The sequence below is a fragment of the Oenanthe melanoleuca genome, chromosome 18, assembly GCF_029582105.1.
Source record: "Oenanthe melanoleuca isolate GR-GAL-2019-014 chromosome 18, OMel1.0, whole genome shotgun sequence".
Classification (NCBI taxonomy): domain Eukaryota; kingdom Metazoa; phylum Chordata; class Aves; order Passeriformes; family Muscicapidae; genus Oenanthe; species Oenanthe melanoleuca.
This window is the reverse complement of record NC_079351.1, coordinates 6,405,602-6,433,280: the sequence shown is the minus strand read 5'-3', so window position 1 is coordinate 6,433,280 and position 27,679 is coordinate 6,405,602. Positions and strand designations below refer to the sequence as shown.

At 48.4% G+C, this 27,679-nt stretch overlaps 3 protein-coding genes across 4 annotated transcripts; 2 read left to right on the top strand and 1 right to left on the bottom strand.

The window, feature by feature from the left end:
• The first annotated feature begins 26 nt into the window (after window positions 1-26).
• Window positions 27-4,809, top strand: MIF4GD (MIF4G domain containing). 2 transcript variants are annotated; one of them, XM_056506272.1, is made up of 6 exons: window positions 27-161; window positions 1,877-2,013; window positions 2,168-2,277; window positions 2,575-2,730; window positions 3,376-3,468; window positions 3,593-4,809. In XM_056506272.1, exons 2-6 carry the CDS (start codon window positions 1,932-1,934, stop codon window positions 3,818-3,820), a joined length of 669 nt encoding a protein of 222 aa, XP_056362247.1. In that variant the 5' UTR covers window positions 27-161; window positions 1,877-1,931; the 3' UTR covers window positions 3,821-4,809. The 2 variants fall into 2 exon arrangements, with proteins under 2 accessions (XP_056362247.1, XP_056362248.1); XM_056506273.1 differs by lacking the exon at window positions 27-161 and adding an exon at window positions 778-932.
• MRPS7 (mitochondrial ribosomal protein S7) lies at window positions 4,714-8,519 on the bottom strand. The gene is made up of 5 exons (XM_056506270.1): window positions 8,338-8,519; window positions 7,641-7,832; window positions 7,315-7,378; window positions 6,276-6,443; window positions 4,714-5,443 (listed from the first exon to the last, which is right to left on the bottom strand). Exons 1-5 carry the CDS (start codon window positions 8,517-8,519, stop codon window positions 5,222-5,224), a joined length of 828 nt encoding a protein of 275 aa, XP_056362245.1. The 3' UTR covers window positions 4,714-5,221.
• GGA3 (golgi associated, gamma adaptin ear containing, ARF binding protein 3) lies at window positions 8,477-27,378 on the top strand. The gene is made up of 17 exons (XM_056506268.1): window positions 8,477-8,557; window positions 13,779-13,863; window positions 14,267-14,342; window positions 14,794-14,892; window positions 15,680-15,803; window positions 16,582-16,685; window positions 17,218-17,298; window positions 18,226-18,363; window positions 19,337-19,418; window positions 19,890-19,997; window positions 20,890-21,159; window positions 21,734-21,801; window positions 22,182-22,504; window positions 22,972-23,237; window positions 23,384-23,553; window positions 23,859-23,969; window positions 25,136-27,378. The coding sequence occupies exons 1-17, from the start codon at window positions 8,518-8,520 to the stop codon at window positions 25,244-25,246; spliced, it is 2,256 nt and encodes a 751-aa protein (XP_056362243.1). The 5' UTR covers window positions 8,477-8,517; the 3' UTR covers window positions 25,247-27,378.
• Window positions 27,379-27,679: the final 301 nt, after the last annotated feature.

Sequence of the window (27,679 nt, the reverse complement as noted above, 5' to 3'; positions counted from 1 at the left end):
GCCGCTCCAGCCGCTCTCCCGCCCGGCCCGGCCCGGCCCTCCCCCGGCTCGGGCGAGGAAATGACCTAAGAGGAAACCTGGGCCGTGCCGGGAGGGCGCGGGGCTCGGGACGTGCCGGCGATGTCCCGGCGACCGGAGGACACAGCGGGGGCGACCGGCAGGTCGGTGGGGCTGCGCCCGGCTCCCCCTGCCCTGCCCGGGGCAGTGCGGGGACTGCTTTCCTCAGGATCCACCTCTTCCTCCGTCCGGGTGGCCCTAGGGCTTGTGGCAGCCGCGGGGCTGGAGCGAGGGAGGCAGCGGCGAGGGTTCCTGGGGGCTCTGGTGCTCCGGCTGCCCCGGGCAAGAGGCGTCTCGGCGCTGGGGGTTCCACTGGAGGCTCGGCGGGGATGGGATGGGGGTTCCAGGGGCTGGTAGAGCCCCTGGAGCAGACTCTGTGGCGTGGCAGAGCAGACTCTATGCTCTTCTCCCTCTCCTTGTAGTGGGCAGGACTTGTCCAGCCCATACTACCAGGTGTGACCCCGTAGGTCACAGGTGCCCTGGCAGCTGAGCTGGTGGGTCACCGGCAGATTGAGGGTGCTGACCCCAACCGTGTCAGCCCCCGGGACGGCTCGTCTAGTAGGGGCCAGTGGCAGAGGAGCAGTCGGTGCCACAGGTGCCCCATGTCACCCACTGCTACCAGCCCTTCCGATAAGGTGGTGCCGGCAGAAGGGTCTCTAGTGCAGGCGAGACCTGTCTGTCTCGGTGTTCACACGCTGTGGTTTGCTCTGGGCAGGGTTATTTGGCACAGCACTTCAAAGCAGCCGTGGCCGTGGCAGGGAGCCGTGCAGCGGGAGCTCCGGGAGCGGCGGCGGCTCAGACGCTGCCAGACGGGCTCGGGCGCTTCCCGCCGCGCTCCGTGAGGCGCTGTGCTCCCACCGGGCTCCTGTCTCAGGGTAGGTGAGAGCTTTGGCTGCGAGAGCAGCGTCGGCAGGTGGTCACTCCCACAGGGCTGCTCTCTGCTCTGAGTTACTGCTGTGCTGTATGTGAGGGGAATGCCCACGGTACCTGCCCCATGCCCCTAAACGCTCTTGGGCTTTGATCTGAATAGGGACCTGTTTGCAGAGAGGGGTGAGTAATGGCCGAAGAATTTCGACGAGCTGGCAAAACTCATTTGGCCGATTGCCTTCTCCTGTTTGTGCTGTCGATCTGGCCAGCCCTGCATTTCTAACCAGCAGATACTTTGTGTGTCAAAGCAAGCTCTTCCTCTCTGTGCTGTGCGTACCCTCTTGCTGTCTTTGCTGTATCGTGAAGCAGAAGAAAATCAATCTAGAGACTAGTTAGGAGCACTGCTGGTGCTGCAGAGCAGTGCTTGACTGCAGAGGGATGAGAGAGATGGGAGCTGTTGCTGTGGGGATTTGGCTGCTGAGTTGCTGTGTCATGCTGGGAGCTGAGGAAGCCTGGCTCTGGTGCAGGAGAGGTGCTCTGATGAGTGTGTGTTGGATGCTTTTGTACTGGCTTTGATTCTTCCCAGATTTTTGTATGAAAGCTGCTGAATTGGTGTTTAAAAGGCTCAAGGGAGCAGTATGTGCCTTCCTGTGACAGCCACATCTATTTTGGGTCTGCTTTGCCTGTAAAATGTTTCTCTTATCAGAGAAATATAAAGGCTCTGAAGATAAAGTTCTATCATCAGCTGGTAGGAGACAAGAATTTAAAAGATGTGGGAATGAGGATTTGCATACATCTAGGGGTGGAGTTGCTGCCCTAATAAAGAGGAGTTTCCTTGGAGTGGGGAGCTGTCAGGAAACAGCCTATGCTTCAACACTACCTGGCATCTGCCAAATGCCAAATGGGTGAAGGTTTGCTTCTGTCCAAGTAAACTCTGTGTGCTCCTTCCCAGGGACTGTCACTAGCTCATCCACTGCGCTGACTGTTGCCCTTGGAGGAAACCAGCCATGGGGGAAACAGGCAAAGAAGAGTACAAAATACAGTCCTTTGACTCCGAGACTCAGAAGCTGCTGAAAACAGCCCTCAAAGGTCAGCAAGTTTTTATGAACTCCTCTGCCACACATGATTTCTGCACCATTTGACTTGTACTGGGCCCTGTACAGACCTTGGTTGCTTTCCCAGTGCCTCAAAGAATCAGGGGCCAAAGAGGGATGGGTCCTGACAGTCTTCCTCTTCTCTGCAGACCCCAGTAATGTGGACCTGGAGAAAGTGGCCAATATTATAGTGGACCAGTCCCTCAAAGACTCTGTGTTCAGCAAGGAGGCTGGGCGCATCTGCTACACCATCATCCAGGTGAGAGGTTGTGTCTGGACAGTGAAATGCCTGGGCTGCTGTGTGGCTTGTCCCTGGGCTAGGCCAGGAAGGGCTTTGCTCTGCTCCCTTGCCCATCTCTCCTCTCTTGCCCATCTCTCCTCTCTTGCCACTTGCCCCATGCAGTGGCAGCATCCAGAAGAGCATTGGGACAGCACAGGCAGCGAGTTGCAGCTTTTCTGCCTCTGGGAATCACAGGGTATCTGTGTGCTGCTGCATCCCCCTGCCCCTCTGGACCCGTTTCATCCCTCCATCCTGTCCTGTTTTGTGGGATTACAGGCAGAGAGCAAACAAGTTGGCCAGAGCATCTTCCGGAGGAGCCTGCTGAACCGGCTGCAGCAGGAATACAAGGACAGGGAGGAGCTGCGCACCCGCTCCCTCCAGGCCTGGATCTGCTACGTCACCTTCATCTGCAACATCTTTGACTACCTGAGGGTGAGGAGCTGGAGCAACTGGCTGCTGATGCCTGGAATGCCAGGAGGGCCTGGGCATCCCAGGATACTAGAGCAAGGGTGTTGGGTGGGTGTTGTACAGAGCCCCAGGGCCATGGGGGCCAGAGCTGGTTCTTAGCACAAGGATGCTGACAAGGCTGGTGCTACCTACGGGCTTGGAAAGGCAGAGCAAGTCTTCAGGAATAGTCACAAAGTCTCAGCTTCTTCATTTTGTACCTGGTGCTTGAAATGCCCTGATTTGCCTGTTCCCAGATATCCCAGATTGGACTGGCTTAGTTGCTGTGGGGCTTGCTGATGGAGTTTGGCTTCAGGCCTTTGTGCAGTGTATGAACTTTGAATTCCTGCTTGGAGTAGATGTAAAAATGATGCAAGAGCAGAACTGCAGGTAGGAAATACACTGTTGGAACAAGTGTATTTCCCATGACTACCTTACATTTAAAAATAGATGTTTTTTACATCATTTGTTCAGCTCCTCTGGTTCCTGGAAACTCAAATGTCTGATCTCTGATGTAAATCCCTCTAACACAGCACAACTAAATACAGCTCACTTGTCCTTTCGAGAGCAGCAACTATTTAAAACGGCTGCAGACTCCCTTCTGGCCCCAGGCTGACTCTGCTCTCCTTGCAGGTGAACAACATGCCCATGATGGCTCTGGTGAACCCTGTGTACGACTGCCTGTTCCGGCTGGCGCAGCCCGACAGCCTGCAGAAGGAGGAGGAGGTGAGTGCAGGGAGAGCTGCTGATGTGCCTGTTGTCCTGCCAAGGACCTGTAGAAAGCACAGCCCGGGGGGTGCAGAGGAGCCTCCATTGCTTTGTGCTCAGCCATCTGCTCTTCCTTCTGAAGGTGGACTGCTTGGTCCTGCAGCTCCACCGCATCGGGGAGCAGCTGGAGAAGATGAATTCTCAGCGGATGGATGAGCTCTTCTCCCTCCTCCGAGATGGTTTCCTTCTGCAGGAGGGGCTCAGCTCCCTGTCCCAGCTCCTGCTGCTGGAGATCATCGAGTTCCGGGCTGCTGAATGGAAGATGACGGACGCTGCCCAGAAATATTATTACAGTGAAGTGACAGATTAACCTCCCGTGGCAGAGGAGTCCCCAGCACCTTCACCAGCAAGCTTTGTACCAAGTTGCAATTTTTCACACTAATTTTCTAGCACTTCCTGTAAATAGGATTTATACTGGCTAGAGCCTCTCTGCACCTACTGTGAGATGCAGCTGGTGCTGGTCTGACTTTGGAGGTTCAGAGTGGTGGGAAGGGCACACTTGACCCAGCAAATTCTCCCACTGATTTTGTCTCAATATTGGGCTGCTGCCAGCAAAGGGCTCGGGAGGCTTCTAGCTAACACCAGCATTTTCTATGAGTGTTAAGGAAAGCACAGTTTAGGCTGAGAACATTTTGCTTCACCCCAAAGCCAGCAGAGCTGTGGGAGGCAGCAGGGAAATCTCCCAGCTCAGGCTGTACCTGTTTCTCTGGGACAGGTCACAGAACACACCATGGCCTCACAAACAGCTCAACCAAGTGCTTTTTTTCCCAGACTGCTTCCAGCATGCTGGCTGCACCTGCATGCACACAGCCTCTCCCACAGCCAGGAATACCTGCCACGGGGCAGTCTGCAACAGGAGAGGTCCCTGAGCACATGTAGGAATGGGTTTTATAGGTTTTATACAATAACTGCCACTTTTTTTTTAGAATTTTGCAAGTTTCAGGTATATTTCTTATAAGAACAGGAGAGGAAGAAAGGAAACAAAATAGTCTATTGAAGGATTTTTTCCTAATAAAAGTTTTCCACTAACATGTGCCCTGCTTTCTCCCTGCACAGCTGCTGAGTGCTGAGCAAGACTGAAGGGTTGCTCCTGACTGAAGTCCTAAGGCTGTGATAACTCAGTGTCTCCTCCAGTCTAGGGCCTCAGGGCTTTACACAAACAGGGTAGTTGGAGCAACAGAGACAAAGGTCTGGAATCAGGGAAACCTTTCTCAGAAAACTGGTTTTATTTTGCCAACATGCCCATCAAATCTGTGCAGACCATGTTGCTGATGACCAAAACAAAAAAAATCAAAAAGAGCCTTTTATTGCCTGTTGTACCAATCCCTGTGGGAAAGAATCCAGCTCTGCTCTTAGCTCTGCAGCCAAAAACATTGCTGATTTGAGGAGCAGAGAGACTTTCAGATCCCCAGGAAACAGGTAAGTGAAAGATGGTTTTGTTTAGCGTTGCTGAAAGAAAAACATCTAAGGCTTGTCTTCACAAGGAAGTGATTATGAAATAACTGGAGCAGCCCTGCTGGGGCTGGTAACTCAGATTCCCCCTTCCCCCATCCAAACAAGCACAAAGAAAAACAACCTTGTGGGGATGTGTGAGCTTTCCCTAGGTTAGACCAGAAGCTGCCTGCAAGGGATATTGCACCCTCCCCTGTGCCAGGCTGGCAGCCCCGGGGCTCTGCTCTCCAGGCTGTGGCAGCTGTCCCACGCAGGGTCCCTACCACCAGCGGAAGTGGGCGTACGCCCGGTTGGCCTCTGCCATCTTGTGCAGGATGTGCTTCCTCTTGATGACAGGCCCCTCGTTGTTGAAGGCCAGGAGCAGCTCCTGGGAGAGCTTTTCTGGCATCATTGTCCGGCGGTGCTTGTTGTCCCTGCACTCTGTGATCAGCCACTTCATGGCCAGGAAGCGCTTCCGATTGTCCGTCAGCGGGACGGGCACCTGGGAAGGGTTAAACCGTGGCAGCCATCAGAACCTGCTCCTCCCCAGCAGCCACACAGCACCAGCTGGCACCTGCACGTGTTCACTGTGCTGCTCTCTGCAGCCAGACCCACTCCTGACAGCTGAGCCCTGCCAGATCTGCTCTGTCCTTAGGAACTGGCACTGCTACCCAAATGGAAATTCTGGCCTGTTCGGGAGGTGGGTCCAGGCTGGTTTGAGTTAGCAGAGACGGGAGATGATCACCCCCTCTCTGCACTCAATAGAGAGAAGTCACAGAATCAGAACATGGTTTGGATTGGAAGGGACCTTAATCTCATTCTAAATGCCTCCACATCTCATCTCTCCTTCAGGCCCCAAGGCTTGCAGAGCCTGAACTCAGAGACAGATGTGTCTTAAATATCCCACTGGATTCAGGTGATCCATTTTGCCACGCTGACCTGCCCCAAGGGTTTGGGACCTCTCCCCAAGCAACATGGTGCACTGGAAAGGATGGGACTGGTAGTCCAAGGACTACCAATTCTTTTGCTGCTGACCTCTGTCTCTTTGGAAAATGCTGAGTATTTCTCCTCACATCTAGTCAGAGAATCAGAGACTGCTGCTGTTTAATGGCTGGACTTGATTAATCATAGAAGTCTTTTCTGACCTTAGTGATTCTGTGACAGGGGAAGCACAATACTCAGAGGTGAGGATCCTGATTTTCGACAGCTTCTAGTTGCTGTTTTATTCCAGATTGCAAAGTGGCCCTTTCCAGAGAGAGGGGATCTTGAGCTGATGGGGTGGAAACCAGTTCATCTGCCTCCCTAGCTAATTATCTCCCAACCCCCCCTTTCACCTGGTAGGTTTTGCCTCCTTTGGTGATGTTGCTAAGCCCGATGATGGGCTGGCAGTTCTTGAGAGCCTGGTGGAAAATTACGTAGGGGTTGCATTCAATTGTCTCCTTCTCATTTTCTGGAGCTTTGTGGTACTTCTCCAGCTGCTTCCTTTTAATGTTCTCCAGAGTCTTGGAAGAAAGGCAAGAAAGGAGACATATAGAGCAGATGGATTCTCCCACTCCATAAGTTACATCACTTTTACAGGCACCCCATTTTCATCTGAGCAACTGGTCTTCCAGACCCAGAGGGAAAATACCCATTGGGAATTCTTTAACTCAAATTTTACTTCACTCTCTTCCAGCTCTTCAGTCTATTTTATCAGTCATTGCATTTTGGGTGAGAGGGATCAGCAGCACAAATGTGGGCCAGAAGCCAGGGAAGGGCAGAGACAAAGTGGAGCCAGGAATAGGGATCTGTGCACTGAGGATCCTCCCCTGCAAAGCCTGGACTGCAGAGCCCAAAGCCCCGGGGTTCTTCTGTAACAAGGAATCAGCAGTTAGTTGGGAACATTTGGGCAAAATGTATTCCCATTTCAAGGGATTTCAAGTGCGGAACAGACCAAGTGGGACCACCAATTAATACCAATTGCTGTGGGTCAGAGCAGGCTCAAAGCTATTTGATGGAGGTGACACATCTGTGGGACTTCAAGGGCAAGTTATGCAGAAGGTAAGGCATGACAGCTGCAAAGATGATATTTAGAGAAAATTATGCTTTTTGTGTTTATGCAGTACAAAAGGACACAGGGATACTGAAGGATGGAAAGAGAGGGGTATCCATGAAGCTGCTGTCACCTGCTGGTCTGTGAGCTAATGAGGCTGGGGCAATGTACATTTTATCAAACAAGTTATGGTATGGAATCATGCTACGAGCAATATGTGGCAGGACCACAGAGATGGACTACCCAAGTTCTGGTAATTCCCAATTTCAGTGGGTTTGACATCCCAGACTTCCGTTTCGTCTAGTTTTAACATAACAGTGAGAAGAAACCTGAGTTCTTACCTGAGACATCAGGCTTCTGGCTAGCACTTTATTTCCACTCTTCATCATCATATTGGTGAATTTACTGTAAAAAGGTCAGATAGAATATGATATGAATTCTGATTTTATCACCTACAGAAATAAGCCCCCCACCCCCATTCCTCTGTGTTGTTCCCATGGTTAAATCTCTAATCACTGCAGGACAATGGACATGATGATGGGAAAAGATTAACACAGAATATAGGGATTGTGCTGTAACAACAATGTGCAGCCAGCAGGTGAAGGGAGAGGAGGGCAGCACAGCTCTCAGGCATTTTTGGAGAGGAAGAGCTGCTTCTTTCTCTGACCTGATCATAGGGTCACTGAACACAGAACTGGAGAGAGTGGGAGGAGCAGCTTTGATTGGGCGAACAGTCTTAAGCTCCATTAGTTCCCTTTCCTCCTCAGTCAGCTCCTCTAAAGGTTTCTGATACGATTCCTTTTTCACTTCTGGCTCCAGGTAGCTGGGGTTGTAGCGGCTCCATCTCACCGGCATTATCCTGCAAGGAACAAGAGAAGCGGGGCTGTAACCCAGTGCACGTGCTGTGTCGCGACAGGGATGCAGACAGATGTGGGCAGATGTGAACAGAACGACATGCTAGATGTGAGAAGCATCGCGTGGTAGCGGGCGAGCAGCTCAGTGAGGGATTCTGTCCCATTTGTCACTGTTCCTATGGCCAGGCATCGGAAGCGGCTGTGCAGGGGGCGGTGGAGCCACCATCCCTGGAGCTGTTCAAGGAGTCTGCACCTGGGTGATGAGTTTTAGGGATTAGAGCGGCAGTGTTGCGTGCAGTCGGACTGGACGGCCTGAAAGGTCCAACCCGGACAGTTCTATGTGTGTATGAGCCTGGCAGGAACAGGCGGCCTGTCTGTCCGTGTGCCCCCGCTGCGGCGCACGCCCTCCCCGCGCTCCCGGCGAGCCACCCCCGGGTCTCCCCCGCGCCTCCCGTGTTCCCCGGTGGGGAGAATTCTCCGGGGAGCCCCCCGGCCCCTCTCCCCGCTCACCGAGGCAGCCAGGCCCGCAGCCTCCGGCCCAGCCCCGCCGCACTGGGCGCCGCCATCTTCCGTGCGCGCGCGGCCGCGAGGGGCGGGGCCGGGCCGGCTGGGGGCGGGACCAGCGCCCGTCCCGCCCCCCTCGCGCGGCTCTCGCGCGGGCGGGGCGGGGCCCCGGCTCGCTCCGGCAACATGGCGGAGGCTGAGGGGGAGAGCCTGGAGTCGTGGCTGAGTGAGTACCGCGGGCGTGGGGGCACCGCCCGGCCCCCTCCCACCTCCGGCCCCGCTGCCCCCCGGCCCCTCAGCCCCTTCCCAGCGCCTCCCTGCGGCCTCCGCTCGCCCGCTCCCGCCACACCCTCAGCCGTCCCGGAGAGGCCGGGGGGTGACAGCGCCTTGGGGATGGGTTGGCACAGCCTCCCGGGCGCGGGGGAGTTTCAGCAGTGCTGTGCCGGGGAAGAGCCGGGGCCGCCGCTGCCGGCTCAGCTCCGTGAGGGGCGCGGCAGCGGCCGGGGCCGGTACCGGCCTCGTGAGGGAGATGTGGGCAACGGGCGGGTCTGCGGCTCGCCCTGCTCCGCACCTGCGAGGCTGCTGCTTTTTCTTGTCCGTAAAGGGTCGTGGTTCGTGTCTGTCCCTCCCATCTGTTCCCTTGCCGGGGTTGTGGCCCGCCGAGTGTACAGCCTGAGTGCTGTTCGTGAGGTTCAGAATTGGGGTTTCCATGTATGTGTTACACAGCTGTGATTTTCAAGTAGACAAATCCTGCTTTATGCCTGGCTGCAGTTTCAGGGTAGTTGTGGGCATCCATTCTGTACATGCTGGAATATATCAAAACCCTTTGTCAGAATAAGGTACCTTAAAGGTTAGAGGGGACAAACCCCAGTTTTTTGTTGATGCCCAGCCCCTGCTGAGTTTCCCCTGCCTGTGTATCTGTCCATGCTGCACATGTCATTGGGCTCCGGCCGTACAGAACACAGGGATGTGATTCCTGAATGAACTAGTCATAACTGTAATTGCTTTTCTTATATTCCACACACAGGAGCTCTTGCTGCTGTCCCTGGGAGGCCATGCTGCACATCATAGCCTGTTGCCTAGATTTTTTTTTTTTTTTTCTTTTTTAATAGTTATTTGTTTGATTATGGCAGCAAGTGAAGTTCCAAGTAGTCAGGCACTGGGCAAACAGCAGAAGATGGTCATTACCCCAAATACCTGAGTGGAAAACCTGTTACCCTTGGAGCTATCCTTCCATAAATACGACTAGATCATTCTCCTTCTTTCTTGATATTTTTATATAAAATTCAAACATGTACATGTTGTCATAATCTGTTATACGAGTTACTGGCTGAAAGATGTTTTCAGCTCTTCTCATTTTAGCTCAATCCCTTCTGACCCCTCAGCGTTTTTGCTCCTCCTCTGAACTCCTACAATTTGTCAATATCTTTTGTTGTAGCCAGTGAGACACAAGAAGGAACACCCACATCCCTTCCTTGCAGTCTTTCTCTGAGGAGAGCTGACTCACCCAGTTCAGTCTGTGTGTGAAAATATCTCTAGTAGGAAGGATATATTGGATTGTACAGCCTGGAATGCTTCCTGACTGCTTGTTTTGTGGTGATATTTTTTAATTGAGGAAGTTAAGGGAGAGGTGATGTGTCCTTGGCCAAGGGGTTAAAGGGAAGAGTTGCAAAGGCCTTACTCACTGTGAGAAGCATTGCAGCGAGCCTGATTGCAGTGGGCACACATTTTTCAAGGCTTGAGTGCTGCTCTCTGGTTTCGGAGGATGCTTTTGTGCCAGGTCACTGCTACAGTGATCGCTGCTGGTGTGGCTGGATCGCCCCTCCCATCACAGGGAGCGGGGAGCCTTCCCTGTCCGGGAATTGCCGCCAGAGAGGTGAGGTCGGGCAGGCAGAGCTGCTGCAGCTCCCGCCTTTCATCTGCCCTCCCGAGGGTTTTTTTCTGTAATCATGACAAAGCCGTGGTTAATGCCAGCCTTGGGGATGTGCCATGCTGTGCCCTTCCTAAGGGAATGGCTCAGCAGCACAGCCAACTTCCCAGCCACGGGAAGATGAAGAATTTCTTAGTGAAAATGTTTTGTGTTTTTTTTTTTTTTTCCCTGTGGTGGTGTGCAGCCTTCTGCTGCCCTGCCTCTGGCATCAGGTGGACTCACAGACCCATGAAGTAACATCATCCTCGTGTCCTGCTCTGCAGCAGGATCTGCGCCTCAGCCTGGGATGATCTGGCATCTGCATGTCCTGCCTCATTCCAGGCAGCTGGGATGAGAGAAGGTGATCCTTCCTGTCCCCTCCTGCCTGGCAGGCTCTGCTCCTGCTCTGAGCTGAAACAGAAGAAGGTTAGGAGATAATGTCAATTGTACAAACGCTACTGGAGCTGCTTTTTCTGCTGCATCCAAAAGGAAGCTTCTTGTACCCCACTCATGTCAGGCTAAGACAGTATTCCACTGTGGAACAGATGCAAATGGGTAAAATATAATTGTCTTAATTTCCTTTTTCGTTCGTTTGTCTGGCTCAGCATTCTTTTCTGCCCAGGACTGTGGAATCTGACTGTTAGACTGGTCATGCCTGGGCTGGGAATCAGAGGCTAAGCCTGGCCTGGGGAAACTCTTTGTTGGGGTGGCTTTTAGCTCATTTCAGTAGAGAAGTGAACCCAGGAGAACAGGAGCATTCATTCCCAGCCAGTTAATGGTCTGTGGTTCTCTTCATTCCAGCTGCTCTGTGGTTCTCTGCGTTCCAGCATCGTTTATGTCCAGAGAAAACAAACACCTTTGTTTCATATCTGACTATTAATCTGAATATTGACTCATTAGCATTTCAGTCTGGCAGAGCACCTGAGGGCTGAGTGGCTCTGATGGGGTGGATGTGATGCAGCTTTGTTTCTCCTGAGCACATTAAAAAAAGCTGAAAACTGAGGCAGAAGTGGTGGCAGGACTGGGGTAGTGCCCAGACTTCAGTCCGGAGATTGCTAGTTTAGATTCATGTGGTTGCCAGTGTGAAATGGGATTTTCAGGAGGGAACCAGGTGGACAAGTGTCTCTGGAAGCAAATAACTGGTACCAAATGGACCTTGGTTGGCAGTTTCAACAGAAAAGCCAAGGACTTGATATTCCAGAGCAACTTTTCATCCTGGAGTGAATACTTTCACATAAGGGTTGAAGCATATTTATAAAGCAGCACAGACGAGCTCCTTGCCCACATTTTATTCTTTACAAAAATAGAGAGGATTTTAAGTCACAACTTGATAGACATGACACAGCTTCCTGTAGGGCTGGAAAGGTGAAATGAGGTGATTCTACTTCTCTGGGATGCTGAGTTCATGTGGCAGTGCTGAGACTGGGAACAGTTATCCATACACCCTGTTGTGTTGTGTCATGCAAACACATCAATCTCCAGAGCCAGGGCAGGACTTGTGATCAGGCTCATTAATTTTTATGAACCAAGATTTCATATGGAGGTTTTATGCATGTTGGAACTAAGGAGTTTCTTCAGGTGGAACAGCACTTCCCTTTGGCAATCATTCTCTCCTTCTGAGACTTCACTGTCTTCATGTCAGAGCTTTTGCAGAAAAATCTTAGATATCTGAGAACATGAAATAATCCAGTGTCATTGCAAAAAGTTTTTGGAGATATTTGGAGCATAAAAGCTTTAAACATGGAAGTCTTGGTTACATTTTCCTGTTTGTACCACGTCATTTTCCTAATTTCAGGATGTGCAGCCAACAGAGTCCAGTTGGTTGTGTCCCCTTATCTTTTTGTCCTCCTCCTGAATTTATTCAGTAAATTCCCTTAATTCCAGCCAGGAACTGAGTGTTTTTCTTGTGGGCCTGCCAAGCACAAGAGATGCTTTGGAGGCCCAAACTACCACAGTGCTGTTTGACCTGAATGAAGAGGCCTTAGATTGTTGTAAGTCCATGGTTTCATGAGGCTTCCAAGGTGTTCATCAGTTGGAAATGTGGTGATAAGATTTAGGTGCCAGGAGCAACTGTTCCAAACAGTTGTTTGGCTCTGCAGAAGTTGTCTTTTAAACTGAGTTTCTCTTGAATCTCTTGAGTTTAAAACCAGCTGTAGCTCAGTGAGTTCTACAGGATGTTACCTTGCAGTTATTCCTCCCTGGCTGCTGTCTTCTGCTTATCTGGGGTCCCGTGAAGGTCAGCAGGGGCACAGACATTGAACATGTGGAATATTTTACCATGCAATCCACGGAAAAATTTACTTGCTTTACAAGTATCATTCAGTGAGGAAGAAAACCTGAGCAAACCTTGCAGGATGGGCACAGCAGGTGCACTAGGAAAGGGAGAGTTTGGAGTAGATGCCTGACAGCTGTTTAGCTGTCTCTGGAAGAGTAAAAGGATATATTTTAATGATGATAAAATATGGCACTTGGTAATGCAGCATGTGTTTGTTTTGTTATGCTTCCCTCTGAGATGAAAGTACAGGGATGTGTGCTAAGATTTTTCCTGCCCTTCATCCCCTGCTCTATACTGTCTGACTAAGCAATATTTAATTTCCATTATATTAAAATTTTTAGGAATGTTTCTTAAATGCCAGTTCTTAGATATATAGGGACAGGTACAGAGCATTGTTTCTTCCCTTATAAGAAAGAAAAACCCTAATATCTGGTCATCTTGGCTGGAAAATTAGGTTAAAGTAGGAATCTGATCTGTCCATTCTGCATCAGGGTTAAGTAAAATCCATGGAGAAGATGCATTCATAACGAAAGAGATGCTGAAGCCTCACTACTCTGCAATCAGTACAGTCAGTGAGGTCCTGCTGCTTAAGGGAGGATCCTTCAGGAGACTGAAATAGCCCTGTCAGTAAAGCATTCATCATTTGGCTTCAGCTTGTAGGATTTGAGTTCCTGATCAAGTGCAGGCTGTAGTGTTTAGTACTTGCAAGAAGAACTCAATATATAATAATAAATTTTAGTTCATACATCCCAGGAGAGATGTTAAGGCATCAGTCAAATCAGTTGGCACTCCAAAAGCAAGTGCTAATGCTAAATGACTGATATTAAACATCTGATGTTCCAGCTCTTGCTTCTGCAAAATTCCTAGGGAATACATAAATTATTTCATATGTAGAAAGTGTGAGGGTTTAACCTTTAAAGAGTTTAATGTTAGAACCAAATAGAAAGAGACAACATTTAAGGCAGAGGAAACTGTGAGCTGAAATATTTTATCCTGTGCTCTCATTTAGGATATGGGAATAGCTTGTCTCTAAATACTGGAGATTTGGCACCTGTTTCCTTTGGAAAGCAGTGGGTCTTACTGGGTGTTTGGATGTCTCAGCTTGGACACACCCTTTTCTCTGAACACACATACCACATGTGAACTTCTTTCTCCTATTTTAGAGCTGGCAATGGATGTCAGATGCTTTTCTCTAGGAAATGTGTGACCTTTTATACTGTTTCTTCTCTTGATTGGTAATATGTTCTCTTTCCCTTGCCAAAGATAAAGCCACCAACCCATCCAACAGGCAAGAAGACTGGGAATATATAATTGGATTCTGTGACCAGATCAACAAGGAACTTGAAGGGTGGGTGTCCCAAACTACTCTAGACTTAATGAATTACATTCACAATTTAAAGTGTGAAGTTCTATTGTCAAACATTTATATTTTCTTTTATATATACTGATATCACAAAGAAGAGCTGTTTACAAAAGAGAGAAGATGCTGCCTCTCCTGTGAAAGGCAGCATGGCTAATCCAGACTGAGCACTGGGAAACTGGGAATTCTGAATCTGCTTCTGATTTCAAGTTCTGCAGCTCCAGGGTTCTCATCTGGCCAAAATTATTCCATTTGCCAGTCTGTAAAATGGGGTTATCTCTGATAGTGCTGGTAGGGCTTCACATCTTTAAAATCTTTACTTGCAAGATACTTTGTTTAAAATTTGTGAAAGTGTGAAAATCCTCTGTGGTGTTTACCTGCTCTGTTCCAGGCCGCAGATAGCTGTGAGACTCCTGGCTCATAAAATCCAGTCACCACAGGAATGGGAGGCAGTCCAAGCCCTGACAGTAGGTAGTCCTTACCCCTCCTCTTAAATCCAGGCATGTATTCTATTGCTGCATCACCTGGGTGCAGTAGAGGGGGCCCAGGGTGTGTCCATGGGGTCATCTGGGGGCTGAGTGTCCTCACCCCTGGGAGGAGGTGGGAGGGAGCACAGTTTCATCCCTAAAGTGTCTGGAAACAACTGAGTTAATTTGAGCTGCTTTCCTTTGTTCTCTTCAGACAAGATTTGTGTTTGTTGTTGAGGTCAAGTACTGAGATAACACAGATACACCTGACTGAGGCTGGGACACCAGCCTGCCTTGATGTGTCATCCCTAAAGATGGGAGATTGATGCATGGGGCAGGAATATTTGTCTCACTGACAGGGGTCCTTCACCTCCCCTGTAAGCAGAACACACACTGCTTTTGTAGGGTTTTGGTGTTGCTTTCAGCCCCTGTTTCTGTTCCTTGAATGCAGGTGCTGGAAGCTTGTATGAAGAACTGTGGGAGAAGATTTCATAATGAAGTTGGGAAGTTTCGCTTTTTAAATGAGTTAATAAAAGTTGTGTCTCCAAAGGTTAGTCCCTGAGTCTTTCAGCTGCAGCTGCTTTTTTTTGACCTCTGTAAGCTACAGGCAGCATCCAAAATATTTGCAGTGTTCTGTTTGGCTCATTGCACTTATTAGTCTATATTCAAGAGCATTTGTTAGCTAAGCTCTTGTTGTTTGGGGTTTTTTTATGCCTTACTAAATTTTTCAGGAAGCTGTACTAATTTGCCATCACTTTGCAGTTTCTGGGTTGTTCTAATCCTTCAGGTACCTTAAGGGCTTCTAGAATTTGGGCTCGGTTGTTTTAAAAAGCAAAATTCCAGTGATGGTGAAAGAGAAATGTGATGCAGAGGTTAAAACAAGAGGTTTTAGAACACACCATGGAGTTCTAGTCCTCATTCTGCTTACTGGTTGTGTAAAGAGTGCCAGACTAAGTCCCTCAACATTCATGATGAGTTTAATGTGCTGAGAATCTTCCCTATGGTGTGATTGATGCAGCAATGCATTCCCAGATTCCCTCCCATAAGACAGAGGAGGGGGTGGTTCTCTGTATTGCTGTAATTTTTAAAATAGCAAAATCCTGGAGCCAGCAGAATAGCTGCTTTTTCTTTTGCTGAAGATAATCACAAAGCTTCTCTTCACTGTTATTTCAAATCTATTAAAGGAGCAATTTTTTCCTCCTAATGAGATGTACCTTAGATCATCTTGGAACTTAGATCATACACCTTTGAATGTATTTCACTGAAGTTCCAGAGAGCTTTATTTTTAAAAAGAAATTAAGAACATGAAGAATTTGGATCTTTTTTCCCACACTTAGTACCTGGGAGACCGAGTCTCAGAGAAAGTGAAGTCCAAAGTCATTGAATTGCTGTATAGCTGGACTGTGGCATTGCCAGAGGAATCCAAAATCAAGGATGCCTACTATATGCTGAAGAGACAAGGTAGGGAGTCAGCTGCTCACTCATGCATTCTCTCCAGCCTGGGCTTTGAGCAAGAGTGTCACAAAATATACAGCTTCTAATTAAATGGGGTCAAAGCAAGCTCTGAGGGGAGATAGAACAAGAGAGAAATTCTCTGGAAAGCTTTTCATTATGTATAAATGCCTTGGGCAGGGTTGGGTTTGCTCTGGTAATTAAATTAGTGAAATACCTTGCAAATACTTTTGTTTTGGTTTGAAGGGCCCTTTTTAAGTTGGTTTTTTTTTTGTGGTGGAAGTAGTTATTAGATGATTTGAACAAGTCCAATTTAAAGCGAAATAAGAGCTTCCAAGTAGCGTTTTGTGTTCTTTTAACTAAATGGCTTTGCAGCTGTTCCTTTAGTTCAGCTGACACACATTTCTTGTGTAGGCACAATAAAAAAAATGCAGTAGCTTCACAAGAAAAATAGATTCCATGAAAGCTCTGGAAACCATCCTGTCCTATTAGGACACACAGACTGCAAGTCATAACTGTCCCTTGCAGCACTGTGGATGGATAAACTAAAGGCTGAATGGGGCTGAAAAGGGTTCCTCCCCTTCAGAGGGAGAGTTTTAGCTCATGTTGTGGGGTTGGGAGAGCATCCAGGTAGAAGTCAGCTCAGGGATTTGGATGTATTGCTCTCTGGAACAGCGTGGCAGTGTCAGGGGCAGGTGTGTGTTGGCTTTGGCAGCAGCCTGGCAGTACCTGTGTGCCATGCCTGGTGTGTGTGTGGTGACCCATGGGGTTCCCTCTCTGCTTTCAGGGATTGTCATGTTTGACCCCGTGATTCCTGCAGACAGAACACTGATCCCTTCCCCACCACCTCGTCCCAAGAACCCAGTGTTTGATGATGAGGAGAAATCCAAGGTACAGTGAAGACTCGTGTCAAAATCACGAATGAAAAGTAACTACTCAGTGCACATTTAGAATAAGGAAGCAAAGTATAGTAATGTGGTTTTTATTTGGGATGGGGGGGTGGATAGTCTGTACTTTAGCAGGGTTCACTGCCTTGTCCACCTCCTTAACCCAAAGTTGCAGTTAAGACCTTGTCTGTGTTACTGTTATGGGGTTCCTGCTGTTAAAGTGCTATCCTGCTGAAGTACTGGGTAGCAGAGAATGTTTCACACACAGGAGGAAAAATGTATGGGAGTAATGACTATCTAGTTCCAAAAGTCTCTGAGATTTCACAGAATATGTCCTAAGTAAAAGGAGGAATGCAGCAACTCACACAGATAATAAACTGTAAATGACTTCTGTTGAAGTCCCTGCGACTATGGAAGCTGTGTAAGCTTTGTAATACTGGGCTTTTCCCTTTTCCCCTGAATTGTTCATATAGATTCCTTTCCCCTTGCACAAGGTTCTTTATCTTCTTTCTGACTATCATCTTCTTGTCTTTCAGCTTCTAGCCAAGCTGCTGAAAAGCAAAAACCCAGATGATTTACAAGAGGCCAACAAACTTATAAAATCTATGGTAAAAGAGGTAAGAAATTCCTGTAGGATTGGTTCAGGTCAGCAGTCTGCCTTCCAGGTTTTAAGCAATTTGACTTCAAATGGTGGAGAGCTTAGGATTTAGTCTTTAGCTTGTACCTAGGAGATGTTTGTGTCACAGAAATGGCTACAGTTGGTGTCTCTGGTGGGGGATGGGGCAGGAACTGAATGTTCCTTGTTGTAAATAACCACATTCCCATCATTCAAAGTGGGATTTCACATCAAGGTTTGGTGGTAGCATTGTAGTACCACTCCTGGATGTTAAAGACTGAGTCACTGGGCTGGGTCTTCTCACAAACAAGTTCATGGAAATACCTTCCTGTTTATAGAGCTGTGCTGCATCCACCCATGGCAGTCATTCCAAACTTTGGAGTCCAGGAGATTACTCACTGGGATTCTGGCAAATAAAAGGATACCTACTGGGCTTTAGTGGTTGTATAGGTTACCAAGATATTTAATTCAAGCTCCTCTTGTCCCCAGGGCAGGCTCTCCTACATCTTTAGTTGGAATCTCCAGTCAGAGATGGGTAGACATTTTCCACTAGTGTGTGCTTGTTGTTCCTAGTAAATGTTTTGCTTCAAACACATCTCATTTGTTAAATAGCATCAAGTGAACAAAAAAAAATCTTCTGAAAAGGTCAGAAAGGACTTTCTGAAAACTTTTTTAGTGGTGTAATTATACATTGAAGTATATTTAATGAGACTTATTGGAAATGTGGAATTGCCTGTAATTTCAGAATGGTGGTGAAAGACAATAAAATAAACAAAGCTTTACATGAACAAAGAAGGGTTTTGTTTGCTTTTTTCTAGCTTAACCTTAAATAGCCATTACTTGACACGTTTGCAGATACCTGTGGTTGTGTTACTGTGAACTTTTAGAAGGAAACTCACCCTTTCTGTCTGTGCTTTTCACCCTGAAGGATGAGGCTCGGATCCAGAAGGTGACAAAGCGCATGCACACGCTGGAGGAGGTGAACAACAATGTGAAGCTGCTGAATGAGATGCTAGTTCATTACAGCAAAGAGGACTCATCAGAGGCTGACAGGGAGCTCATGAAGGTGGGTTTGAGCTGCTCCTTCTTCCCAACAGTCCTGGGGTTAGTCCTTTCTTACAGACTTGAGAATTACAAACACTGCAGTAAAATGGAGAGCAGGATGAGATACAGGAGTTGTTTATTGCTGCAAACAGCAGGCAACAAAATATCCATGTATTTAGTGCCTTTCACCAAAATGGTGGGGGAGTAGCTCAGTTTCATGTATGCTTGAAGTGAGGTACAGCTGTTCTCCAAAGGTGCAGCATGGCAGAACCAAGAAACTGCAGTTTGTAATTCTCGATCCTATAAGGACCCACGGATTGCAGGTCATTGCAGATTGCTCCTGTCCCTTGCAGCTCTGTGGATGAGTAAACTAAAGGCTGACTGGGGCAGAAAATGGTCCCCTCCCCTTCAGAGGAAGAGTTTTAGCTTGTGTTACTAGGTTAGGAGAACATCAGCAAAGTGAAAATTGAAACAACCACCAGGATTGACTTGGTAGAGCCTTTAAGAATTGCACATTATTTTATTTAAAAAAATGAAACCCACTTCTTTTTAATGACAGCATCTTTAAACAGTGGTAAGATGCTTAAGAAACTTGTTTGTTTCTGTGAACCATTTTGTTATTGCCACCTTTCTGCTGTGTGGTTGCAGACTAGTAGTTGCAGCACAATTGAAACCTAACTGCTGAAGCATGATTCTGCTCTTCCTCAAGCTTTTAGGGATTACTGTATGAGGAAGGAGCATCTCTTTTGGACTAGAACTTGGCTATAATGCTGATGTGAGGAAGGACTGAGAGATGTGTTGGGAATGCAGGTTGTGTTATGCCAGGCTCATGTACTGCTGCTCAGCATTGTGAGCTGGGCACAGAGGGCCATTCTGGCTGTGTAGTCCCAGTGGCACAGTGACACTTGTCTGTTCTGGGGGTCATCCTGTGCTGACTGGTGCTGCTGGCAGTGGCTCCTGGCTGGTGAAACCCTTTGTCCTCATCTGTCTTCCAGGAGCTCTACGAAAGGTGTGAAACCAAAAGACGGACACTGTTCAAGCTGGCCAGTGAGACAGAGGATAATGACAGCAGTTTGGGTAAACTGAGCTACACTTGTCCTTTTTAAATTGCTTTTGTGCTCCTTGCCTTTGTGAGGGTTCAGCTGAAAAGTCCTCTCCTCACTGTGGGATCCTGTTGCTTTTTTAAAGGACAATCCTTCCCTCTTTGTGCTTATCATTTCTGTTCAGGCAAGGACTGGACAGTAAAGTTGGTAGTTCAGGAGGATGGGAGCAGTAATGGGGGACAGGTGCTGCTTTGGGAGGGGAAGGGAGTTGCTGTGGGGAACAACCTTGGGCTGATTTTTTTTTTTTTTTGTTACTGCAATGTGTATGGATCTAGAAAAGGTCAGGTATTGCTTATAGAAATGTGGCACGGGCAGAGTGATGGAGCTCATAGCCAAATATTCATGATTTTTCTTGCTGATTATTTAGCTGATAACTGAGCACTCTGTCAGCATTAGTGGGAACAAAGTGACAAAGCCTTGGAGGTAATTTTTTTCTCTCTTGTAGGGGATATTCTGCAGGCCAGTGACAATTTATCACGTGTGATAAATTCCTATAAAAAAATAATAGAAGGGCAAGTGATCAATGGTGAAGTGGACCTCCCTGTAGTGGAAGGTGAGTTTCTGGGAAGCCAATTATATAATTTTTGACTCCTGTAATTCTAAGTCTTTTGAACAATGTGTCCTGTTTTGTTAAAGTAGCATTTGATGGTTCTTGTGGCTATCAGTTTGTGAATCGGAGGGGAGCAAGAGGCTGTGGATAAACAATTCTGGACAGGAGCAGCAGTGCTGCAGCTTTGCATTCTCCATTGCTCAGTCCATATTGTTGAAAACTTTGATGACATCAAAGGCTTGATGACTGCATGTGGGCAGTTTGTGTGGCTGGAATTTCTCATTTATTTTCCTCCCCTCATTTGTCCTTTTCGTGTAAGAAGAAGATAACTTTGTCAAAAACACAAGAGCTGAAGAGTAGGAGCTGGACCAGGGGTCCTTTTCCTGGTTTTCCACTTGTGAATTCAGGCCAGTTGCCCACTTCCCACTTCAGCTTCACCACTGAATACTCTGGATAGGAGTGTGATAGATTTACCCTTTCAGACTCAAACGTTTTTGCTGCTGCCTGGCAGCATCTTACTGAGACAAGACTGTTCTAAATATGAGAATTGAGGTATGAATTTCCTTCAGCTCTCTGGTAGCCTCTGTTTATCATAGTGCTGTAGGATCTCCCAAAGCTTCATTTGATTTCAAAAGATTTTGAAGAGATCCTGAATTGTGAAGCACTGAGGAAAAACAGTGGTTGTAGCAGATTTATTTTCATGTGGAAATTCTTTAAGTATCTGGGTTGATTTACATAGTCCAGACAGCAAATATCCTTTCTCTTTTACAAAGAGCCATAAACCATGCTCAGATGAGGATCTAAACCACCTCTCTGCTAATTTCTTCTGCACACTCAGTTTGCTCTGAGCCTTTTGCCTTCTTTCCTAGTAGTGCTCTTCTCTTGTCTGCTGCAGGGAGTAACTCCACCAATAATCTCAACACCCTCATTGATCTTGCTGGACTGGATGTCAGCAGCACCCCACCAGCTGTGATGCCACCCAGCAGCCTGGCAGCAGCCCCCAGCACAGCCCCTGGCCCAGCTGAGATCCCCATCCTCCCTCCTCCTCCCCAGACGTTGGCGCCGCTGCGCAGCAGCTCCTCCAGCCAGGTGGAAACAGCACCCACCCAGCAGGGCAGCACAACCAACTCCCTGTCCTTGCTGGATGAGGAGCTCCTGTGCTTGGGTAAGATGCTGAGGGGCCTGCAAAAGGGCTGCTCAATCCATCCTAACAAAGGCTGCTTCTGTGTTCTCCATGTTCCTGGATTGCAGGGAACACTCCCTTGCATCATATTGAATGTTAGACCTGGTCAGTGAGTCAGCATTAATATCTGTTTTCAGAGCTGACTGCAAGAAAGTAACTGTTCAGTGCAGTTGCAGTCTGATCTCTGGGGCTGTTGGGACATAATGTGTGTACAAACTGAAGTTTGGGACAGATGAAGGCCTGATTGTGGGGTTGTGCTGAAGAGAAGGTGCCTCAGAGGGGCTGTGGCATAGGAGCCTGCACGATGCCTGTCTGTGGAGCCCAGATGTGAACAGAAGGCAGTGCTGATCAGGATGGGTTAGAAGAGCTGTGTGCAGGGCATGGCTGTTGGCTGCTGGTGCTGTCAGTCTCTTCCTCATCATAGACTTGCAGTCCATCTCAGTGTTTCAACAGATTCTTGGGCTCTGGAAGAGCTGAATCAAGTTTTAGTGGTACTGAAACACCAACCAAGGAATGACACTGAACTAATTTTCTCCTCCTGTTGTTTTCCCTCCAGGCCTGAATGACCCAGCCCCTGCAGCAGGGAAAGAGACCTCTGAAAACAACCAGTGGAGCATGTTTGAGGTACAAAGGAGGAGTCTCAGGGAAGGGGAGGGAGGGAGAGATTGTCATTGTGGGAGGTCTCAGGACACACTGTCACCTCGGAGAATCATGTGATCACACACATAGGCAAAGGGGCTGAGCCCTAAAATCTGGGACAGCTGAGTTTAAACAGAGTAGGTGTCCCTGAACCTGGCTTTCTCAGTGTCCCATCTGTCCCCATGATGTTAGTCCTTGCTTTGCTTAAATTACAGATCAGATGTAGCCCTGGTTTAGGCTGCAGAGTTTGCTGTCACCCAGCACCTGTTTTTGTGGTAAATCTCTGTCCCTGTGTAACAGAGCAGTGCCTTCTATGCATCAGGGCCAGCAGTGAGTTTAGAGCATCTGCCTGTCCTCTCTTTCAGAATGAGCAGTTGGACCTGGATTTCTTTAATCCGAAGATGGTGACTGTTGCTTGCAACCCTGCAGGGAACCCTCTTCTCCATCACACATCACAGACCACATGTGGGACATCAACCACGCTGCCTTCTGCTTTTCCAGCCTCCCAGACTGCTGCCAGCATCCCAGCACCAAACTCAGCACCATTTGTATTTCCTGCTGTACCAGCTGCCCCTGCAGGGCCTCCTAAGACTATTCCAGCTTCTTCTGGGTACTTCAGCTCATCTGTGGGGAGCAACATGTCACACAAGATGGATGCATTGGGACAACTCCTTGAAGAAGCCAAAGGGTAACCAAAAGTCCTGACTTTGCTTTGGCTCTGCAGTTAGAAAGCTGAGCTCATGCAGTGCCGGGTTCTGAGGGTGACTTTCAACTCTGGTTTGGTAGAAATGTGGAATTGGTATTTTTCTTCTCAGAGGTTTCAGTTTAACAAACTAATACGAGTTTCCACCTCTGGGAGAGAAAGGCAGGCAGAGCACACAGATGTATTGTTGCCTGATCTAAAGTTGTGGTGTGAAGGGGAACAAGCTGTTGGGGTACAGAAGCCTTGTTTCCTTCCTGACTTAGAGAAGTGACCCCATCCAACCACTACCCCTGTCCTTGTAGTTCTCCTCATGGCAGACCAAGCAGAGTCACAGACTCCAGCCTGACTCCAGGCTACTGCTTTGTCTTTGTGATGTACTGGTATCTCCAGGTACTGGTGAAATTCCTGCTTCACTTCCAGCTCCATTTACCACTTTTCTGTCTCTTTTGCAGGAGTGCCACCCAAGGCATGGTGACTCCTTCAGTGTTCCCTGGGGTTACTTTGCCAAGCACTGTCACCCCTGCTCCATTAGCAGCACCTGCAGGGCAGCCAGCCACTACCTCTGGAGCCCCTCCAGCTCCCTTCCCAAGCAGCTGCACTGCTGGGTCAGGAAGTCCTCTCTTCCAGCCAGCATCATTCCAGCAGCAAGGCAGTCCCATGAAAGCACCTGAAATTTCTTTGGCCAATGTCCATGTTCCCTTGGAATCCATTAAACCCAGTAAGTATTTCAGGTTTCTAAGGCTCCTTGGCAAAGTTCGTGGAATAGAAAGAAGGGATGAGCAGCTCCAGCCAAACATCCCAATGTGCCTCAGACCATGTGCTGTAGCATGAGCCTGGATCCTCTCCCTTCTCTCCCTGTGGCAGGCAGTGCCCTGCCCGTGACAGCCTACGACAAGAACGGCTTCCGCATCCTGCTGCACTTTGCCAGGGAGTGCCCGCCGGGCCGCTCGGACGTGCTGGTCGTGGTGGTGTCCATGCTGAACACGGCTCCTCTGCCCGTGAGGAACATCGTGCTGCAGGCAGCTGTGCCCAAGGTAGGGACAGCAGGGGAGAGACTGCATCCAGGGACTTGGCACAGCCTGCTCTGACCTGTCCATAGGCTATGCTCTGCCCCTTTCCAGAACACAAAGGTTCTTGTCAGAGGCAGAAAGTGCTGAACAGGATAAATCAAGATCTGCCTGTTCATGTTGTGTTTTGCAAGCTGGGCTGGCTCTTGTTCCCTCATCCTCACTTGTGGGTTGATTCTCTTCCTGTTGTCCCCTCAGCCTGTGCATGCATCTTCTGTTGTCCCCAAGGCAGGACATCATCCCTAAGGTTCTGCTTTCTATTTCACTTGCAGTCCATGAAAGTGAAGCTACAGCCACCCTCTGGCACTGAGCTGTCTCCGTTCAATCCCATCCAGCCGCCAGCTGCCATCACCCAAGTCATGCTTCTGGCAAATCCTTCAAAGGTGAGAGGGACAGTGGGATTTATCCTGCGCTCTTCAGACACATTTGGTATCAGCTGAACTCTGTGGAGGGGTGGGACCAAACATGAGAGCAGCTATAGCTGTTGGTTCCTAGAAGTTTGGACTTGATGATCTTGGGGGTCTTTTCCAACCTTTATTATCTGTGATTCTAATGTGCTTTCCAGAAGTGTTTACTATGGAATGTTGGTGCTTCAGGCTTAGAGGGGGCTCTTCCCAACAGTCTTTGGCAGGGAGAGGTATGAGAAGGAGCAGTACACTTCTTCCAGCAAAAGGGCAAGGATCATGTCATGCTCAGCTTTAAAAGGTAGCAAAGCTGCATCAGACTGTCCTGTGCACTGAACGTGCCTGGCTTTGCTCATAATTAGATCAATGCTAAATTAACTGGTGCTGTAGCAGTACTTTTGATGAACCAGCAGACAAATGTCAGATCATGTCTGTTCCATCATTGTCTGGGGAAGTACCTGTGACCAGGGACACACTGGGGTTGACACTTTCCTTTCTGCTGATGATACTGGGAGCATCTGAGAAGCTGCTTTTCCTTGCTGTAGTCACTCATTAAATCAGCCAGTTCTGAAGGCCCAAAGTTGAAGGACTTTCTAATTGGCAAATTTAGATGTTTATACTTGAGAATTACAACAAAAGTGCCCTTCAAGTATCAGCTGAAAGCTCTGAGAGAAGAGGATGAATGTCAGAGGGGTTTAGTGGGTGTTTAAAAAACTTTGTGGGTACATGAAGGTGCTCTCATTGAAGGGTTGCTTCCATGTTTACTGTATTGCAAGGCATTTTTCAGAGCAGGAACTATTTTACTTTCCTCCACATGATGAGGAATTTAATTTTTGGAATTTTTCCAGCAGCAGGCTTTAGGCTCTGGAGAGCAGCTGGCTACGTCTGTGCTTACAGGTTATTTATGCTTTTCTCGTTCTGCTCTATGCTAAGCTGTAAAAGTTTTTTGGTATAAAAAGTGTAATGTGAATAAGTCAGGTTTGTAAATAGCTGAACTCAATGAACTTAATCTGAGCCCTCCTGCCGCTGCTCTGTACAACAGAAGTCTTGTGCTCTCTGTAGAGCTGTAACAGTGAAGTGTTTTGTTCAGGGCTGTTGACCTGGGACTGTTCTCACATTGCTTTTGGGTTTTGTCTTTCCTGCAGGAGAAGGTGAGGCTGAGGTACAGGCTGACCTTCACCCTGGGAGATCAGCCCAGCACAGAAGTGGGCGAAGTGGATCAGTTTCCCCCAGTAGAGCAGTGGGGGAATCTATGACCTTAGGACACTGCCAGAGACTCTGACAGGACCAGGGCAGGATCCCACAGGACTGGAATGGATGTGCCGTGGGGAGGGACACACATGCTATCCACTGGTGATGTTCAGCTTTGTTTACATGTCCTGACCACTCTGCTTGTAGCTTTAGTCCAGAATGTTGTGCCCCGCATTTGAAGGGGCCCTGGAACACTTACGCCAAGCATGAACTGAGAGGCAGCCAGTGAGAGGCAGTGCTGGCTGCTCCTACCTTGACCTCTGGGTGAATCTGGTTCTATCTTCCACTCTATTAAACTTGAAGTTATTGTATTTTGAGGGAAGACCTGTCAGCAGAAGGGGTTTAGTTGGCTTTTCCTGCACTGCTGTCCAGAGATCCCGACAGGCTGTGGGGTGATGATGCCGCGAGCTCAGCGCAGAGCCCTGACAGAGCCCTCCCTGGGACTGGGACTCCTTGTGCCACATGGGCCGTGAGCATGCTGAGCAATAATGCTGCTCCATGAGGGAATGCTTCCTTTTTTACACTGAAATAGCACTTAGCTCCCTTCCCCCTCTCCTGCTTCATTCCCAAGGGCCCGTGTAAGCAGCTCCTCGCTCCATGTGTGCCATACTGCTGTATCTTTACTTGTTATATTTATTTTACACTGCTGGCTGCCACCCTGGGGCATCCGTTTGGGGCAGCTGGGGCTGAGTTTTGTCTGCAAATGGTTACACTGGTTATTTTTTTTGGCCTTCATTGCATTCCATATTGTGGGGAAAAGAGGATATGCATAGTGAGGAGGAAAGAGGGCTGGAGGATATTGGTCAGTATTAGAGGACAGCACCTGGAGCACAGAGCTGTCTTTACAATCACTAGTTAAGGCCAGTGACTGAATCCAGGGATAAGGAGAGATGCCTCTCATGTCCCCTCATGTAGGCAGTGTTACTGGTATAGTCAAATACTGTTATATTACTGAGTACAATGACCTACAAGATGTAAATAATAGAGCTGTAAGCTTTTACAACAGAACAAACAGGCAGAGAAAGGAAGAGGCTCCCCCGGGCTGTGATGGGGCATGTGCTGGGTTAATGTCCCATTTTCTTTGTTCCCTGTATTAAGTGGCAAAGTGCAATTGTCCCCACAAAAGGGGAAGCAGTTTTGCTGGACATCAGTGTTAGCAGAAGAGTTGATCCCTTAGCTTCAGCCTCCCAGAAATAAGGTTTAAATCACCAAAACCTGGTTCCAGCAGCCCCTTCCTTCTCAGTTTTCAGTTTCAAGCAGTGCCTCAGTGAGCTCTGAGACAGACTGTTGTAAATTAATGAGAGTTTTTAGCATCCACTGACACAAGCACAGAGAGGTGCTTGCTCAGTCCTTGGACACTCAGCTCTGCATTTCCAGCAGGGCTGTCAAGCAACAGCTCTTCTCAAACGTGGAGTGGGAGCAGCACAGAGAAAAGCAGTACACATAGGCTCCTGCCTCATGTAGGAAAACTCCACAGGAGAACATGATGCTGGAATTAATGGTGGCTATAAAACCATCACTGCAAACACAGCTTGCAGTTACGCATAGTTGAATTTTCTTTACTGTGCTGCAGAGTAAAAATCCCTAGAGATGAAAAACAGGGGATTCACAAGCCAGAGGCCCTCCTCAGAGGCAGCAGGCAGCTGCAGGAGCCCCTGAAGGTGGAATTCAAGCTTTTCCTGGTCCTGTGGAGAGCTCAGCTTTGTCAGCTCCCTGATGTAGAAGGCAGGGGAGAGGGATGGATTGTTTGGATCCTAAAGAAAGCTGTTTTAAATTGATGGACTGGGAGACAAGGGACAAGGAGAGAATTTCTGCCTCATACATGTTCTTGCCAGCACTTTAGACACAGTAGGCATGGGGGCAGTGCCTGGGGGGTGTGTCCTGAGGAGCAGGATCACCACCTCCCTGCACATGGATCTCACTGTGACTTGGAGGAAGGCAGGAAAGCACAGGTGCTTTCTGTGAACAGCAGCAGCCACCTGGACATGCACCAGTCCTGCTGCTTTGGAAATTAAACTATGAATGTTCCTTGTCTGTAGGGTGAGGTTCCTGCTTCATCCCCAGCAATCCTACCTGTACATACATCTTCAATGCATTTGTGCTGCTGCATGTTGAATAAATCATTTTCCCTATCTGGCTCTGTGCTGGCCCTTTCCTCGTGACAGTGCTGCTTCTGGAAATCCTCAAACTCAAACTATCAACTCAAGACCTTACTAAGCAAAAGTAGAGAGGATGCTGTTTCTTAAACCCTACTGATTTATTTCAGTTCTGGGTGTTAGAGGCAAAGAGAACATAAAAAATCTAAAGATAAGCTGTAATGAGGCTTGCTTCACCAGGGGGAGCTGCCATGCCAAGCTGGAACAAGCAGCCAAAACATTTGGATGCAGCTCCTTCATAGAAGGTAAAAAAAAAAGCCTATGTAAAGTTCTTCTTGGAAA

Bases quoted from the DNA above. Each gene is read 5' to 3' on its own strand.
- GGA3 (XM_056506268.1), top strand. From the start codon at position 8,518: ATGGCGGAGGCTGAGGGGGAGAGCCTGGAGTCGTGGCTGA. The intron at 21,160-21,733 runs GTAAGATGCTGA...TTTTCCCTCCAG, and splicing joins TGAGGAGCTCCTGTGCTTGG to GCCTGAATGACCCAGCCCCT. The intron at 23,554-23,858 runs GTAGGGACAGCA...TTTCACTTGCAG, and splicing joins TGCAGGCAGCTGTGCCCAAG to TCCATGAAAGTGAAGCTACA.
- MIF4GD (XM_056506272.1), top strand. From the start codon at position 1,932: ATGGGGGAAACAGGCAAAGAAGAGTACAAAATACAGTCCTTTGACTCC. The intron at 2,014-2,167 runs GTCAGCAAGTTT...TCTTCTCTGCAG, and splicing joins GCTGAAAACAGCCCTCAAAG to ACCCCAGTAATGTGGACCTG. The intron at 2,278-2,574 runs GTGAGAGGTTGT...GTGGGATTACAG, and splicing joins TCTGCTACACCATCATCCAG to GCAGAGAGCAAACAAGTTGG.
- MRPS7 (XM_056506270.1), bottom strand. From the start codon at position 8,519: ATGTTGCCGGAGCGAGCCGGGGCCCCGCCCCGCCCGCGCGAGAGCCGC. The intron at 7,379-7,640 runs GTCAGAGAAAGA...ACCTTTTTACAG, and splicing joins TTCAGTGACCCTATGATCAG to TAAATTCACCAATATGATGA. The intron at 6,444-7,314 runs GTAAGAACTCAG...CTTTCTTCCAAG, and splicing joins CCAGAAGCCTGATGTCTCAG to ACTCTGGAGAACATTAAAAG.